General features: G+C 39.0%; 1 protein-coding gene across 1 annotated transcript in view; it reads right to left on the bottom strand.

Annotated features, from left to right (window-relative positions):
- The window catches only part of LOC128602532 (immunoglobulin-like domain-containing receptor 2), a 33,210-nt gene that overhangs the window by 4,710 nt on the left and 11,072 nt on the right, over positions 1-17,428 (bottom strand). The window contains exons 3-9 of the mRNA XM_053616404.1: positions 16,208-16,327; positions 10,833-10,889; positions 7,798-7,944; positions 5,368-5,544; positions 3,156-3,272; positions 1,592-1,793; positions 370-1,084 (exon numbers count right to left, since the gene is read on the bottom strand). Coding sequence (XP_053472379.1) covers positions 370-1,084; positions 1,592-1,793; positions 3,156-3,272; positions 5,368-5,544; positions 7,798-7,944; positions 10,833-10,889; positions 16,208-16,327 — 1,535 coding nt within the window. The remainder of the gene's footprint in view (positions 1-369; positions 1,085-1,591; positions 1,794-3,155; positions 3,273-5,367; positions 5,545-7,797; positions 7,945-10,832; positions 10,890-16,207; positions 16,328-17,428) is intronic.

The raw sequence follows: 17,428 nt of genomic DNA, 5'->3' as shown, positions 1-17,428 counted from the left end.
CAGACGGTTTGGGAGGGAAAAATCAAATGCAAGCAAACGCATGCCTGAGAGCACATTTCTCTTCCTGTTCGTGTTACCTGTGTACAGGCTATTTTCTGTTGTCGAGACGTGGTACAAATCGAACCGTGACCAAAAAACCTAGGTCTGAATCAACCTGCGAATTCTGTTCATCATAAAATGTCTATAAGAGATAAACATGAAATAATTGATGAAGATGACAGTTTTGAGGAAATCTTATAGAGTGCAAATGCATTTGGTATATGATATGACTATTGTAAGATTTATTTTTTTTGTCTTGGAGTGCCCCTGAAGTGTTCTCAAGCACTCTAATGGAAGATTCATATAACCAGTGGTCTACATATAACTCACCACTTTACGCGGCCTATTCAGTTCCTCTCTATTTTCCTGTTCTTTTCTGGAGCGTGTGGAGGTCAAAGGTTGGTGGGAGTTCACGGCCCCACGGAAACGTTCTGGTTCCCTTTCTGCGTATGGAGGCAACGACTCGTCCTCCTCTGCTGGTCGGTTGCTAGCTGATCTATTGCTAGGTGAATGACTGTGGCAGCTCTTTTGAGAGCTATTCTTGGAGGGCCTGTCTGATTCTTCCTCGTTCCAGCCACTTTTCGAAGACAAGCTCCTCCCAGCTTTTGCTTTGCGTTCCAATAAGCTATTAAGGAGGGCATCATCATAGTCCTGCCCACATGCAACTTCCTGCCTTCTCGAATCCCATGCATTGGCTTCACGACGAAGATTGCTGTCCCCTGTACCTCGTCTCTTTGGATTTCCTGGTACAGCAGGAGGACTTGCAGGACGAGGTCTGTCTTGGACATCTTTAGGATAATAACGTTTGGAGCTGTAATGTGGATGATGGTTACGCTCCAGCTCCCGTTCTCTCCGCCGTTCTCGCTCGTGTTCACACTGCCTTTGTTTTGCGCACGTCATGTAATCGGCCTCGTCATCACTACAGTCGTCATGGCGGCGGCGCTGCACATAGCTCATGGCAAATTCCTCAAGCTCATCCAGGGAGCCGGTGCGTCCTCCCATTTGGAATGCCTTCCTCTGGAGGTGCTCAGAACGCGGGTTCCACCTGAGGAAACATAACAATGACACCTGACCTTTCCAAGTTACTCAAAAGGTCAATCCAACTTTCTTTTTTGGATATTATCAATAAGTAATTTCAATTTATATGCAGTAGGAAAATTTCCAAAACACAAGGAAAATCACAACTCAGGACAAATGGACTATAGTACAATTTGGCAGTAAAATTTGAAGTTTAGACTATACGATTCATTCATTCATCTTCAACAACCACTTTATTCTGCTCAGGGTCATGGTGGATCCAAAGCCTATCCTGGGAATACTGGGTACAAGGTGGAAATACACCCTGGAAGGGATGCCACACATACACACTCTCATTCACACTTGGGGAAAGTTTAGCAAAGCCAGTCGACCTACTGACAAGGTTTTGGAAATTGGGAGGGCAGCGGAGAACCCGCAGGGAACACACATGAACATGGCGAGAACCTGAGCTCAGGATCAAACTAGGGAGCATGGAGCTGTGAGCTGGCAACACATATCCCAAAACTTATGTTACCTTGGGTAATCTTCCTTCACTCGATGATGAGGATGTCGAACGGACGTTTGTGCATGCACTGGAGACATTTCTCTACTCAGTATGTCTGGACGGTCGTCCATATCAGGAATGGCTGGAAGTGCTTTCTTCTGAACCTTCCGATAAGCCTGGTGGAAATCTGTCTCTGCTTCATGTAAGGAACTAACTTCTGACGCACTGCAAGCTGACCAGCAAACGGAAAAGAAGAACGTAATTTAAAAGGCTCCTAATGACCTTTTCAGTGCAAAATGTGATTATTAATATTCAGCCGGCCTAAGCAAAGTTGTATCATGCACTATTCAAAGTCATTAAATAGTCCCTGACCACAGTTGTGCTCATAAATTTATATACCCCTTGCAGAATCTGCAAAATGTTCATAATTAAAAAATTTAAAAATAAGAGGAATCATTAAAATTGCATTTTGTGTTTTATTTAATACTGCCCTGAATAAGCTATTCTTTGCTTTTCCAGCATCTTCTGCATATTTGATCCCTTTCCAACAGTGACTATATGATATGGAGATCCATCTTTTCACACTGAGGACAACTGAGGGACTCGTACACGACTATTACAAAAGGTGCAAACATTCACTGATGCTCAAGAAGGTAACACCATACATCAAGAGTTGGGGGGTGTAAACTTTTGAATGTTTTGATGCTTTTGATGTTTCCCAGAAGACAAAATATTAACAATTTACACTGATCATCCTGTTCAAAAGTTTATCGCCCACCCATTCAGTGAATGTTTGCACCTCAGTTGTCCTCAGTGTGAAAAGATGGATCTGAACATCATATAGACACTGATGGAAAGAGGTCAAATATGCAGAAGATGCTATAAAATTAAAGAATATGAAGGACCTGGAGGATTTTTCTGATGAACAGTGGGCAGTTGAACCGCTCAGGACAAACAAGGGACTCATGAACAACTCTCACAAAACATAAAAAAAATGTATGTAAACTTTCCGAGCATAAACTTATAAGCACAACTGTATTTTAAGGTTAAATTGATTTTTCCGACAAGCAACGTGTACTTGGCTCAATGTCTTATTTATCTGAGAAACATAAACATTTCATACACTGTTAGATTGTTAGATTAGATATATTACTTCATATGAGATTAGATTCAAGGTAAGTATGAAAGAATAAAACAGTATACAGAGAAATTCAAAATCGTTTTCATAGCTGCATTGTCATGAATTCTAAAGAGAAGGTCTGAGTCAGTGGGATATTGTTAAGTAATGAACAGAACATGAGGGTTATATAACTGGTCTGTTCTAGCAGAAGGAAGAAGCAGCCTGCAAAACCTCATGCAAAACAACAGTACCATTTTAAAAGCAATCAGATGGTGTTCAAAGTCTGCAGTGCGTGCTGTGCCACTGTATGAGCACTAACTTTAAAGGATGGTGACTGCATCGGAAGGCTATTGAAGCATAGAGAAGCAAAAAAAGCAAGCTATGGAGAACATTTCTGAGATGAAAAGGAAAGTGCAGCCTTGTATTAGGAGGCTTTTATAAATATAGCACTTTTGAGTACCACACGGGGCTTACAATCATGACTGCTGAGGGTCTTAGAAGGGTTGAAATGTGCCAGTTGTCTTTCCACATACTGCAGCACCTTCAGTGAATTCTGATCCGGCGTAGGCTGGAGACGATACACACTGTGCACTACAAGGGACATGGTGTGTAAATGTGCATGCGTGACTGCATTCATATGCATAAATAAGAGGCAGATAATGTTGAGAATTTTATGTTTGAGTGAAATAGAATTCAAACATACATTCTCCAGCTATTTTAATAGGAATGCCTGATCATTTACAGTTATGCCCAAAAGTCTACATACCCCTTGCAGAATCATCGATACATCATATAGCGGCTATATGATGTTCAGATCCATTTTTTCACTCTGACGACAACTGAGGGACTCGTACACAACTATTACAAAAGGTGCAAACATTCACTGATGCTCAAGAAGGCAACACGATACATTAAGAGCCAGGGGGGTGTAAACTTTTGAACAGGATGATCGGTGTAAATTATTATTTTGTCCTCTGGGAGACGTGTAACGATCTTATTTAGTGTCTGAAGGGAAGTACTACATGGAAAAAACAATATATATTTAAACAAAATAATAACAATTTACACCGATCATCCTGTTCACCCCTGGTTCTTAATGTATGGTGTTACCTTCTGGAGCATCAGTGAATGTTTGCACCTTTTGTAATAGCCGTGTATGAGTCTCTCAGTCGTCCTCAGTGTGAAAAGATGGATCTGAACATCATATAGTCGCTGTTGGAAAGGGCTCAAATATTCAGAAGATGCTAGAAAAGTAAAAAATGTGCAGGACCTGGAGGGTTTTTGTGAAGAACAGTGGGCAGTTTAACTGCTCAGGACAAAACAAGGGACTCATGAACAACTCTCACAAAACATAAACACAGTTGTTGATTAACAGAATTAAGAATCAGGGGTGTGTAAACTTTTGAACTGAGTAATTTTTATAAATTCAGCTATTATCTTGTCTGGTGGACTATATGTAAACATCTGTTTTGTGAAATAGTTTATTCAGGACAGAACTAAATAAAAAACAACATGGGATTTTTATGATCAATCTTATTTTGTTAACAGTATTAAGATTTAGCAGATTCTGCAAAGGGTTTGCAAACTTTTGGGCACAACCGTATGTCACAAAATGATGCAGATACCGGACCAGAGCTTTAATTAATGTTTACTGATGTCAGACATCAGAATGGGGAAAAATGTGATCTCAGTGACTTTGACTAGAAAATGATTGCTGGTGCCAGACTGGTTGTGTTTGATTGTTTGTTTTTCGCACCATTCTACATCAATTCTAGAGACTGTTGTACGTGAAACAATTTCTGAAATACTAAAACCAGCCAGTCTGGCACTAACAACTATGCCATGGTCAGAGACACTGAAATTACATTCTCCTCCATTCTGATGTTGATGTGAACATTACCTAAAGCTCTTGACTTGTATCTGAATGATTTTATGCATTGTGCTCCTGCCACATGATTGATGAATAAGCAGGTGTACCGGTGTTCCTATTAAAGTGGCCGTCGAGTTTATATATGCCGTGGAATCTTTCCTGCAGTAAAATTTACAGATTTTTTTTTTTTTTTTTTTTTTTTTTACAGCTCTGGAATTTTGTCGATTTTTTTTCAAAAAGTTACTCAAGTAAATGTAACAAAGTAAATGTAATTTGTTACTACCCACCTCTGCATTTCACTACATGAATGACTGCTTTGCTTAATGATGAAGACAGTGAAATAAAAACATTCAGTGGCAAGGGCTTTAATTCTCTTGGTCAGTTTCTTATCAGGAGCCGTGTTTACACAAAATAACACTGATAACCTTTGCCTGATAACAGAAAAACCGCTGTTTGCTAACCAATTACAATTCATGAGGCTTATACAAGCGTATAAGTGCTGTTCAGAACACTGTACAGTACCTGCTGCATAATCTGACCGATGCAACTGAAGTGTTGCATTTCCATCCACTGTTTTTCTATTTGTATTTATATTTGTGCGTAATAACATCTTGGTAGGAAAACCACAAAATAAAAAAAGGTTGGATGACATGGAAAAGTTAGCGTGTCAATAATGAGAGGATGGCAAAACAGTTTTTTTTTTTTTAATAATGATGAAGCATCTATTTATTCAGATTCTCAATGACTGTGGTAGTACTCTTGTGGTAATGTTATCTTCAGATAAACCTGATTGTGTAAAAGGAGTGAAATATTTACCTAATGACTGCTGAGTTGAAGAGATATTATTATCGATGGATGGTGCAGTAGACATCTTGGGCTCAATTAGAGAGGGAGGAGAGATGGGCACCATGGCGGGCATGCCTTGTACGTAGTACGGAGGGTAGATTGGTACTGGCACGGTGGCTGTCTTTATGCCTTTTCCTGCTTCATACACTGTGGGTAAAATATATTATGTAAAAATACTGTGCATACAGTTGCTTAGCCACACTGGCTATGGCAACAGAATTGTAAAATACGGTATATTGAACATACCCAATATATCCTTATCTCATTAAATAGTAATTGGTGTGGTTTACGTATAGACATGCTAAACCTCTTCCCATGTTATAGAATACTGCTGATAATACTCTACATGGACAAAATGTTTGTGGACACCTGGCCATCACACCCATATGCGCTTGTTGAACATCCCATTCCAGATTTAGTTTAGAATAGAATAGTTTGTATAGAGCTTCTAAAGTGAACCAATTAAACACAAATTAAATAATGCATTAATCAGTCTGAAAATTGGTTGATTGACATGTTATATGCAATGCTCCATACGATCTTCATTTCATAACTGTACTAGCTGATACTTCCATCCAAGTTTTATCGTTCTTTATCAAGTTATAATGCGTCTATACACATTTAATGAGAGGTCATGTATAACAGGATAAGATGACACAATGTTAAGTTTTTCTTCCATTTTTGCATGTCAAACAGTAAATCATAACTAATTGCAGGTAGGAATTAAAGTTGGGAGTGGGGAACTGAATGTACGTAAGATCAGACATGTCACATGCTTGGTCTGAGGACTCATTTGCGCCAATAGTTTGGATTTGTTGCGTTACCATGTCATACAGTGGTGCTTGAAATATATGTGAACCCTTTAAAATTTTCTATATATCTGCATAAATATGGCCTGAAACATCACCAGATTTTTACAAGAGTCCTGAAAGTAGACAAAGAGAACCCAATTAAACAAATGAGACAAAAATATTATACATATTGAGGAAAATTATCCAATATTACATATCTGTGAGTGGCAAAAGTATGTGAACCTCTAGGATTAGCAGTTAATTTGAAGGTGAAATAAGATTCAGGTGTTTTCAATCAATGGGATGACAATCAGGTGTGAGTGAGTGCCCTGTTTTACTTAAAGAACAGGGATCTATCAAAATCTGATCTTCACAACACATGTTTGTGGAAGTGTATCATGGCATGAACAAATTAGACTTTTAAGGACCTCAGAAAAAGAGTTGTTGAAGCTCATCAGGCTGTAAAAGGTTACAAAACCATCTTTAAAGAATTTGGACTCCACCAAACCACAGTCAGACAAAAATAGATTTTTTTTTGGTTTAAATGAGAAGTGTTATGTTTAGAGAAAGGAAAACACTGCATTCTAGCATATGCATCTTATCCCATCTGTGAAACATGGTGGTGGTAGTATCATGGTTTGGGCCTGTTTTGCTGCATCAGGGCAGGACGACTTTCCATCACTGATGGAACAATGAATTCTGAATTATACCAGCAAATTCTAAAGGAAAATGTCAGGACATCTATCCGTGAACTGAATCTCAAGAGAAAGTGGGTCATGCAGCAAGACAATGACCCTAATCACACAAGTCGTTCTACCAAATAACGGATAAAGAAAAATAAAGTTAATGTTTTTGAATGGCCACGTCAAAGTCCTGACCTTAATCTATGTCCAAGCCAATGTGCAGGACTGATCAACAGTGACCAGAAACGTTTAGTTGTAGTTATTACTGCACAAGGGGCTCACACCAGATACTGAAAGCAAAGGTTCACATAATAATATGTATAATATTTGATATAAATATAATAGTATAATATTTTTGTCTCCTTTGTTTAATTGGGTTCTCTTAATTTACTTTTAGGACTTGTGAAAATCTGATGTTGTTTTAGGTCATATTTATGCAGAAATATAGATCATTCTAAAGGTTTCACAAACTTTCAAGCACCACTGTACCTAATTTGCATAGAATTGAGAAAATCTCAGATCACGTGCCACATTGGATGCTGTTGCTGAAAGCGTGACTCAGTGTCGAGCACAATCATAGAAAATGAACAGTTGCCTTGTGCTTTGTTGCATTAACATGTCAGTCAGAGTGACACTAATCAATCATGGGCCTCTATGAGCTCAAGTATGTGGAAAGATGGTAGTTACTGCTTTCCTGCAAGTGTGTTCAGCTGCCCTGTGATGCAGCATCAGCAGCATTTTGAAAAGTTGCGGTGGCTTCACAAGTCTCAGAAGAAGCGCATATGAGCCTTCACTCTTCCTGGACGGTAGCTGTCATGTGATCAAGGAGAGCTAGCTAGTGGGTGGAATTTGACGAAATAACCAAATAGGAAGCAATAAAAAAAGGAAAGAAAAAAAGTCCGAGTGAGTAGATGTGAGGTACTCACAGTGGCGAGGACAACAGCAGGTTTTAGGGCAACAGCAGCATTGCACGTAGCAGCAGCAGGAGTGAGGACAACACTGACACCAGCACACGCCCGCCAGGACGAAGAACAAGACACCACCCAGGACTACAACTGCCACAAACACCCACTCTGAAACAAAGAGCACAGTGTTGAGACTATAAATAAAAGAATAAAATAACAGATAAAGTACGGGTGGTCAGAGACACAAGATGGATTACTCACGAGCAATGGAATGAAATGGTTAATATAATCATAATACAAGGCCTTCCTTTCACAATTTTACTTTTCACAGGTATGAGATATACACTGGCTGCCTATTAAGCTCTACATGGATTAGAAAAATACTTACAGTCTTAAAGCACTGTAGCTCATCCCCAGAATGTTGCTACCATTTAAAAAAAGAAAAAAAGAAAGAAACTGCCCCTAAACACTGAAGCAGCATTTCAGAGAACATCCAGAACTCAAGCTCTATAAGTGGTTTTAATATCTGGATTCAAATGTACTTGGTTTTATTCATAGTTCTTGGAATTTTTATTTTATTCTTGTTCTTCGAGTTATTTTCACAGACTTATAGTCAATTCAAAAATGGTTATAAATTGTGCTGTCATGAATAACTTTTATACGCGGTTAACACATTTATAACTATTTAAAATAAAATAAAAAGTAAAAAAAAGTTCATAATAAACAATTAAAAGTTCAGTTCAATGCTCATGTTCAAATGTTCATGTAGAAACTGTCATTAAAAAAAAGAAAGAAAGAAAAAAAAAGAAATACGAGTTATAGGAACTCCCATAAACATGCCGTACATAAAATGATGATATAAACATATACGTAAGTGAATACAATAATCATGAAAAGTGGTTTATCTGTTAAGCCGACAAATACAAATCTGGACAAGCTGAGAAAACTGTGTACGGGGGAAAAAAAAAGTTAGGAACGGTAGTTCTGATAACACTATGAACAAACAGTCTGATTATGTCAAGGACAAAAACAAACACAAACCTACTAGAGGTCTTACAGTGAGCTGGGGATATTTCCATTACAGATTATAGGGTATAACACACCAATGGACAAAACTCCTACAATCAGTGACCTAAAATGTGAAAGGATAGAAATGTAACGGTGTATATTTCTGTTTTGGAGAACACAAAAAGTACTCACATGATTTAATATAAAGGAGTGTGGGATATAAATCGTTCAACTGATAATAAGTGAGTAAATACTAAACGTTAGCAGAACAAAAGCTACAGAGAATGTTCTCAGGACAAGAAAGTTTTGGATGTCACAACCAAGATGTTTAGGAGATTAGACGGAAGTCCAGGAAGTGCACTGTATATCATTACTACAGCAGTCACTGAAGATAAGGCTCCCTAGTAAGTAATATCAGTTGTGACTAATCACTTGAAGTACTGTTTGTGCATCATGAGTCAGCCTGAAAATACCTGTTCATACTGCTGAGTACCAACATTGCTTTTGGACCTTCTGTCTGAGACAGAAGTGGTTGTGGGTTGTGGTTAATTAGCTGAGAGTCGTAAGTATTCCCAGAATCATTTTTAGCTTGAGTAAAACCGATTAGACACAACTCAAACGCTTTATGTTGAAGGACAGTGAACTAAATAGCATGTAAGAAATCAGACATAGGGATTTGGCTTTGTGTAAAAACATAAAAGTCCCCTCTGAAAACTATTGGAACAGCAAGGCCAATTCATTTCTTTGTGCTTTTCCCCAAAGACATTTGGGTTTGAGATCAAAAGATGGATATGAAGCAGCAGCATCAATAAAGATTAGTGAGCCTGTTTCAGAAGCAACCATGCAATCCCAAAGCCATGACACTACCTCCTCCATGAGCAGATCTTTTCTTTCACCCCACTTTGGCCATCACTTTGGTAGAGGTTAATCTTGTTTCCAGAACTTTTGTGGCTCATCTCTGTATTTCTTTTCGAATTCCATTCTGGCTTTCTGATTCTTACTGTTGATGAATGGTTTGCGTCTTGTAGTATGGAATCTATATTTCTGCTCTCGAAGTCTTCTTTGAACAGTGGATTGTGATACCTCCACTGTGGAGGTTGTTGATGATGTCACTGACTGTTGTTTTGGGGTTTTTCTTCACAGCTCTCACAATGTTTGTCATCAGCTGTTGTTGTTTTCCTTGGCCGACCCATTCGGTGTCTGTTGTTCAGTACACCAGCGGTTTCTTTCTTTCTTTCTTTTTCATGACATTCCAAATTGTTGTATTGTCTAAGCCCAATGTTTATGCAATGGCTCTGATTGATTTTCCCTCTTTTCTCAGCTTCTCAATGGCTTGCTTTACTCCCATAGACAGCTCTCTGTTATTGATGTTGGTTTATCCTTTTTAACAACAAATGCAGTCTTCACAGGTGAAACTGAAGGCTAAAACCAAGATTAGATGTTCAGAGATATTTATTGTTTAAACAATCAGTCTAACAGGACACACCTGGGTAACAAGAAACACTTGTCATGTTCCAGTATTTTTGCTCGCCTACAAATTGGGTGGTCTGATACAAAACGTACTATGTTCTATGCCATTTAATACGTCTACATATAAATACCAGGAAATAAAAGCGGAAATTCTCAACTCTCTTCTCATATTCATCTCTTGATCTCAAACCTACATGTCTTTAGACTACAGCAAAAACAAATGAATTGACCTGCTGTTCCAATAGTTTAGGAGGGGATTGTAACAGCAAGCAGGTCTATCAGGACGATAAGTGAAATACTGGGAATTTTGTAAACAATGCATTACTGGTTTGACTGGAGCCTTTCCAATCCCACTGCACCTAATCCAGCTAAGTCAGGATCACACGTCTGAATATTAGGTACCATCACTACATTAATGAACATCTCCAGATGCAGGACTGCAGTGATGCTGTATTTCAGCTAATGATCACTGAAAGAACACACGGACGAGGATTAACTGATTATGAGCCACAGCAGACATGGAGAAGAAAGTTAGGTGATCAAGGTGACAAATGAAAGCAGGTGGGGAAAAGCCATACCTGGCATAATCTCCAGATCTATCTCAGGCAGGAGATCGTCAGCCACACCTGTCTGACCTGGAGAGAAAGACAGAACGAGACGAGGAAAAGCAGCAGCAGTTAAACAGCCAAAAAGAGTTGCAAGATAAGATTTGAGAAGAGTGTTGGCAGAAATTGGTGGCTGGTGCATGCAGCAGAAAACTAAAGAGGAAGGAAGAATCAGATGACCTACCTGTAGAAGACAGATCTGGCAGATTGTGGACTATTGTGTATATATTGGGTTACTGCATGCATGATTGTGTTAATAAAGATAACATATCTCTTCAATAAATCTAAACCGATTTATAAACGTGCCTTCGAACAGACAGACACATTTACGACCCATGATTGCTGATATGATATCTCTCGCTCAACAAGGGCAACTTTGGCAAAGGTGATTTTTATAATGTTGGGACGGGACACTTTAGATTCTAGAGAGCATAGAATTGAAAAGATGATTAAATCTGATGAGAAGCTGAAGTTCAGAATGATGTCATCGAAACTGTTGCTCTGTATTGGTTGTAGAGAGAGACTGTACATTTTGAATGCATAGATCTTCTAAATGTGAATTTTGTCATTGTTTTGGAGCGCACTAGCTTATAGACAAACTTAAGGCTAACATACTCATACTAAAAGCCATCGATTTTGATTTCATTTCACATCCTGTTCTCCTTGATGTACCTCCAGGATTTCTACAAGCAGTTTCAAAATCACTCCTGTGTGGTCTACTTTGCTCGTGTGAACAATTTTTAGAAATAATTATAGTTATCTCATGAGTCCATCACTGCTTCTAGAGGTCGTTACAGTTACTCAGCTCTTGAGGCAAAAAAAAAAAAAAAAACTTAGGCAAACCTATAAGGCATTTTTATTCCAAGAGCACTACAGCGAAAACCTACAACCGAACCAACATCAAACATACAAATTCACAAAGTCTTAATTCATCTCTTCTTTCAAAAACACAGATCTTTCATCTTTACTGTGTTGTTCGGGTCAGATTGCTCGGGTGTACAAAGCAAAACAAGCTGAACAAAGTGGTAACAGACAGACATGAAAGAGGCTTATATACAGATCTGGCCCTGGACCTCCTGGGCAGTGCTAGTCTATGCTTAGAGCCAGAAAGGCTTAACTCAGCCAGAGCTTGGAATTTGCTCTCTATCCTGAGGTCAGGGATGTAATTCTTTTTAGCTCGACTACACAATGTACAAGAAACCGCCGCTCCTTCGCAATCAGGTTTGTCCTCGAGATCTTCTGCCACTCCTTACAAGGCTAAAACACTAAACAGCTTTCAGACAGGATAAGCACTAGATGTAAAAACAGTTGCTTTGAGTGAACTGTTGGTAAAGAGGTTCACATCATTCTCATACTGACCAGTGGTAATTACTGCATCACATGATACTTTATCAGCTCATCTGCAGCCTCTCCCAGAATAATCCAGACAAAGCAAAACAAAACTTAAGCGCGAGAAAAAGCCCTTGCTGTAAACAAGTCGGTCTAGAGCAGGGGTTGACAACTGGCAGACCGAACCAGGTACATGGAATAATACTGTAGCAGAGCCGATGAACATAAAATGAAAAAATAAAATTGCCTATCGTTTAGTGCAGGGGTGTCCAATCTTATCCGGAAAGGACCGGTGTGGGTGCAGGTTTTCATTCCAACCAAGCAGAAGCCACACCTGAGTCTACTGAAAGCCAAGTTCAACTGATTAAACAGGTGGAATCAGACACGGCTCCTGCTTGGTTGGAATGAAAACCTGCACCCACACCGGCCCTTTGCGGATAAGTTTGGACACCCCTGCTTTAGTGGCTCTAGTTTTCCATTCCATCCATCCATTTTCTGTACCACTTATCCTACACAGGGTCGCAGGAAGCCTGGAGGCGCAATGCAGGGGACCAACCCATCGCAGGGCACAATCGACACACACTCACACACTACAGACAATTTGAAATCAAAATCAGCCTACGATGCATGTCTTTGGACTGGGGGATGAAACCCCCAAAGCACGGGGACAGCATGTGAGCTCCATGCACACAGGGCGGAGGCGGGAATTGAACCCCCAACCCCAGAGGTGCGAGATAGCAGTGCTAACCAAGAAGCCACCGTTCCCCCGGCTCTAGTTTTATAAACAAAAAACACAACTCAGCTTCTGTTGCAGATTCTGTTGCTGCTTATCCACTCCCATGCACACATTATTTTGCTTAAGGAAGCTCATCAGATCATACAAGGATCATACATTAGGTCAGAAAAGGGAGCGTTACCACAGACTTTTGTAGACTTTTCATTTCATTTGGCCTGATTATCAAACTGACTACATGACTTATTTAAACAAAAACAGACTGTTTAAAGATGATTGGAGAGAAAAGTATGCGTTTATTCTCCATGTCTCATCTGTTTAGAGTCTGTGATGCTAGTCAAATATAGTTACTTGAAGCGCTAGTGGAAAACAAAACATAAGCACTTCAAATGGTCTCATTTATAATCATGAACTAGTCATTAATGCCTAAGCATTAAAAGGTGCCTGCAGTCACCATTCAGCCGTGTTAGTTAGCCAGGATTTTTATGTAGCTGGACCCCTGGATTAGAGAGCATGTACTTGAAATAACCTCATACCAACCCCCCTTTATTTTCTCTTCTACTGTTTTTCTCTCCTGCTCACTCTCTCTCTCTTTCATTCATGGTCATACAATAGATTCTCACGTCATCCTCCACTGGTAGACACATAATGTCCTTCTGTTGCCATGGGAGCGTGTCTACAAGTGGATGTTGCTCGAGTATGAGAATGGTTGGCACCCAAACACTGTTTATTGTCCTGAATGTGACATCACATTCAGGCTTTATTTAAAACCGCATTTAGACCGGTCTGTATAGGGGGCATACATGAGTAGTAGACCTTAGCGAATCAAACTCAAGAGGCAGACACTTTGGACAGAAGCCCATTACACCAGGTCCATTTAATATACTGAATGAGCAGTTTGCAAAATTTCTGTTGATGCTCCTAAGAACTGAAGAATCGCTCATATAGAATAACTGGCTTAAATAAGTTTAAAGTGTACACATTTCAAAGAGAAACAGAAAAATAATCCAACGTCTGAATGTTTTCAGTGAGAGCAACGCTTCTACAGAACACTTCTACAGAACACTTTCTATGTTACATACAGTGCCTCGCATGTTCGAGAGTGTTCATGCCTCTTGAACTATTCACATTTTGCAGTGTAATAACCTGCAATTAAAATGGACTTAAATGGGATTATATGTTATGAATCTACACAAAAAATGCTAAACTTGTGACAGCATTAGTATTCACTCCCATTGCTATGATGTCCCTAAATTAGTTCTGGTGCAACCAGTTGCCTTTAAAAATCACATGGAGTCGACGTGTGAGCAACTGTAGTGTCACGTGATCTCAATATACAGCTGAGGTCATCATTACTTTTTAATGTTAAAGATATTATTTAGTCCTGCCCTGAATATGCTATTTCACATAACAGATGTTTACATATAGTCCACAAGATACAATTATACCTGAATTTACACAAATGAACCAGTTACAATTTACACCGATCATCCTGTTCAAAAGTTTACATCCCCCTGGCTCTTAATGTATCGTGTTGCCTTCTTGAAAATCAGTGAATGTTTGACCTTTTTGTAATAGACGTGTACGAGTCCCTCAGTCATCCTCAGTGTGAAAAGATGGATCTGAACATCATATAGCCGCTGTTGGAAAGGGCTGAAATATGCCGAAGATGCTGGAAAAGTAAAGAATGTGCAGGACCTGGAGGATTTTCTGGAGAACAGTGGGGAGTTTAACTGCTCAGGACTAACAAGGAACTCATGAACAACTCTCACAGTTGTGTAAAAACAGTCTCTGATCATCCAGGTAACGACACGCAGGATTAATAATCAAGCATACGTAAACTTTTGAACTGGTTCATATGTGTAAATTCACTTATTATTGTGTCTTGTGGACTATATGTAAACATCTGTAATGTGAAACAGCTTATTCAGGGCTGCACTAAATAAAAAAAAATCATCATGTAATAAATATGATCCCCTTTTTTTAAATTATTAATATTTTGTAGATTCTGCAAAGCGTATGTTAACTTGTGATCTCAACTGTAAATACAATATTATGAATCTATTTTGTCTATATTCATGATATTTCACTTCCAGGTTGTAACATTACAAAATGTGGAAAACATGAATACTCATGCAACTCGCTGAAAAGTTGGTATTTCAGGCTGAAAACACAATAGAAAAGTCCATTTCACATCAAAACAACCGGTTATGAGGTGCAGCAGTAAATCATGCTGTTTCAGCACAGTAGGCGGAGTCTTTACTGCGTAGCACAGTGGTTTCCAAGTGAGCCCTTTGTGAAGCTGCTCCCATAATTCACTGGGGCTGTAAAAGGCAAAAGTGCACAGCGTCTCTCCTCCTACTTATAGTTGGTTGTGTAATGGGTCTGAAAGTGTGTGAGGGGAAAAACAGGCTGATATTGTTCCAATGAGAAAATTATAAGGAGATAAATGTCCTATGTTTAACATGGAGAATAATATGAAAATAAAAATTACAAACAAGACAGAGTGGGTTATCAGTAATGTTCTATCTATTTTTGTCTTTTTTTGTAGTAGTTGAGGAAGAGGAAATTGTTCTCAAAGCATGACCTTACATCCTAAGCAGATAGCTGGAATTTTTCACTTCCTGTGTTTTGGTGTATCCAAAACACTAGTCTTTGATGGAAGGGTCCTGCTAAATCACTATAACATGTACCGGTCATTAAGAAAACAGATCATGCTGCTTACATGTAATGATAATACATGATAATAAGCTGTTAGTGAGATAACACGACATAACTAGAGACTGTAAAGGATGTAAACAAATATAGCAGTTGGATAACTTGGCTAAACTGGTTGGCTAAATACTCTATATCTTATAAGATATCTTGCATAAAATATCTTAGATCTGTAAATCAGTTCAAAACTTGCATACATTTTCCATTGTGAATGCTTGCAGATAACATATACTGTATGTAGTACCTCGGCCACCAAAGCTACTATCCCAAAAACATGTGGTAGGTGGACTGCCTATGATAAATTGTGGCTAGCTGTGAAGGAGTTTGTGAATGGTGCCCTATAATAGACTGGTATTCCGTTCAGTGTGTATTCCTGCTCATGCCAGTGTTCCCAGGATAAGCTCCAGCGTCACTGTAACCCTGATGATCACGAATGATGAGTTTTCTAAACAGACAGACTCATGTAGGTTCGTTCATAATATATGATCTACTGTAGTGAGAATAGAAGCTGGACATAACTTTAATCCATTGGAACAGAAGGGGTTTCTATTTTGTGTATACGGTGCCTCACCCAGAACCAGGAGCTCCACATGACCTTCATTCGGGCCCTCCAAGTCATCCGCGATCACCACCTTGCAGTAATAAACACCACTGTCACCCCATCGCAACTCTCCAATGCGCAGGTCAGCCTCTGGATAAAAAAAACAAATAAACGCAAAACACGTGCCAGAGTTAGCGTTCCTGCAAAAATTCAATCCAAACGCTGTTCTGCTTCTCAAGAAGAATTCAATACAAAGGTTGAATTCAAAGCCAACAAGAAAGACCAGACCTACCTATGTGCCATTAAATAAAATCTTTAATTTCACTTCAATGCAAAGGGCATGAACACACAAAGGGTGACAGAAAGTGAAACACAGCACACAGTGTATAAGTGTTATAATGTTCAGATCTGTTCTATGGCACTCACAGGAACAGAGAAAAGATGGTAATGAGTAAGAGGACAAGCAGGAGGAGTAGCAGGAGGAGATTGGAATGTCCCAGTTATCAGTTAAAATGCATGCGGAGCAGGGGGGGGCACCTCAGATCCTCCCTCATAATAAGTAAACAGACCTATTTCAGGAAAAGGAAACATTCACCATTACAATGGAAGGCCTTTCCTGTAGGGAATTAAAGTGCGGCCTGGCTTCTAGACTCAGACTTAGTACAGAATGGTATATTTACATGCGACAATTCGATGTCCAAGTTTTCATTAGATAGTAATAAATCGGACATCGTTTTTTTTGCTTTTGCTAATCGACTATGCAGTTAAATTTCAATTGAACCATAACGTGACTCCAGAAGGTTTGGAATCGTACATTTATAGGATTTATAACAATGTTATAATAACAAGTAAAATTAAGAGTGTTTCCCATATGCTAGAAGTCTTCTAAAGGTTCTTACTAGATCAGCCAACATACTTTCAAAGATACCTTGGGTTGTTTCTACTTCTTTAGGGTAAACATAAGGCAAATTACATAATGGCTTTATGGACAGCCGTTATATTATATTAAACACATACTGGGCTAAATGTTGCAGAATATTGTTCATAACTCAGTGCTTTTAGTTACATTGTGAATCACTTACCTAAAATACGTGTTGGTCTAAAATGTATGCATTCTAGCAGTTAAAAATGTCCCAAGTTATTTTCAAGTCTTCATACTGCTTAGTCTTATGGACATCGAGATTCTGACAAAAAACCTTGAGTGTACATCGAGTTTAAAGGCCAAGAAAGAGCTGTGTTTGTGACCTACCA

This window comes from Ictalurus furcatus, chromosome 26 (assembly GCF_023375685.1).
Source record: "Ictalurus furcatus strain D&B chromosome 26, Billie_1.0, whole genome shotgun sequence".
Classification (NCBI taxonomy): Eukaryota; Metazoa; Chordata; class Actinopteri; order Siluriformes; family Ictaluridae; genus Ictalurus; species Ictalurus furcatus.
The sequence above is the reverse complement of the archived record's forward strand: the minus strand, read 5'-3'. Positions and strand labels throughout refer to the sequence as shown.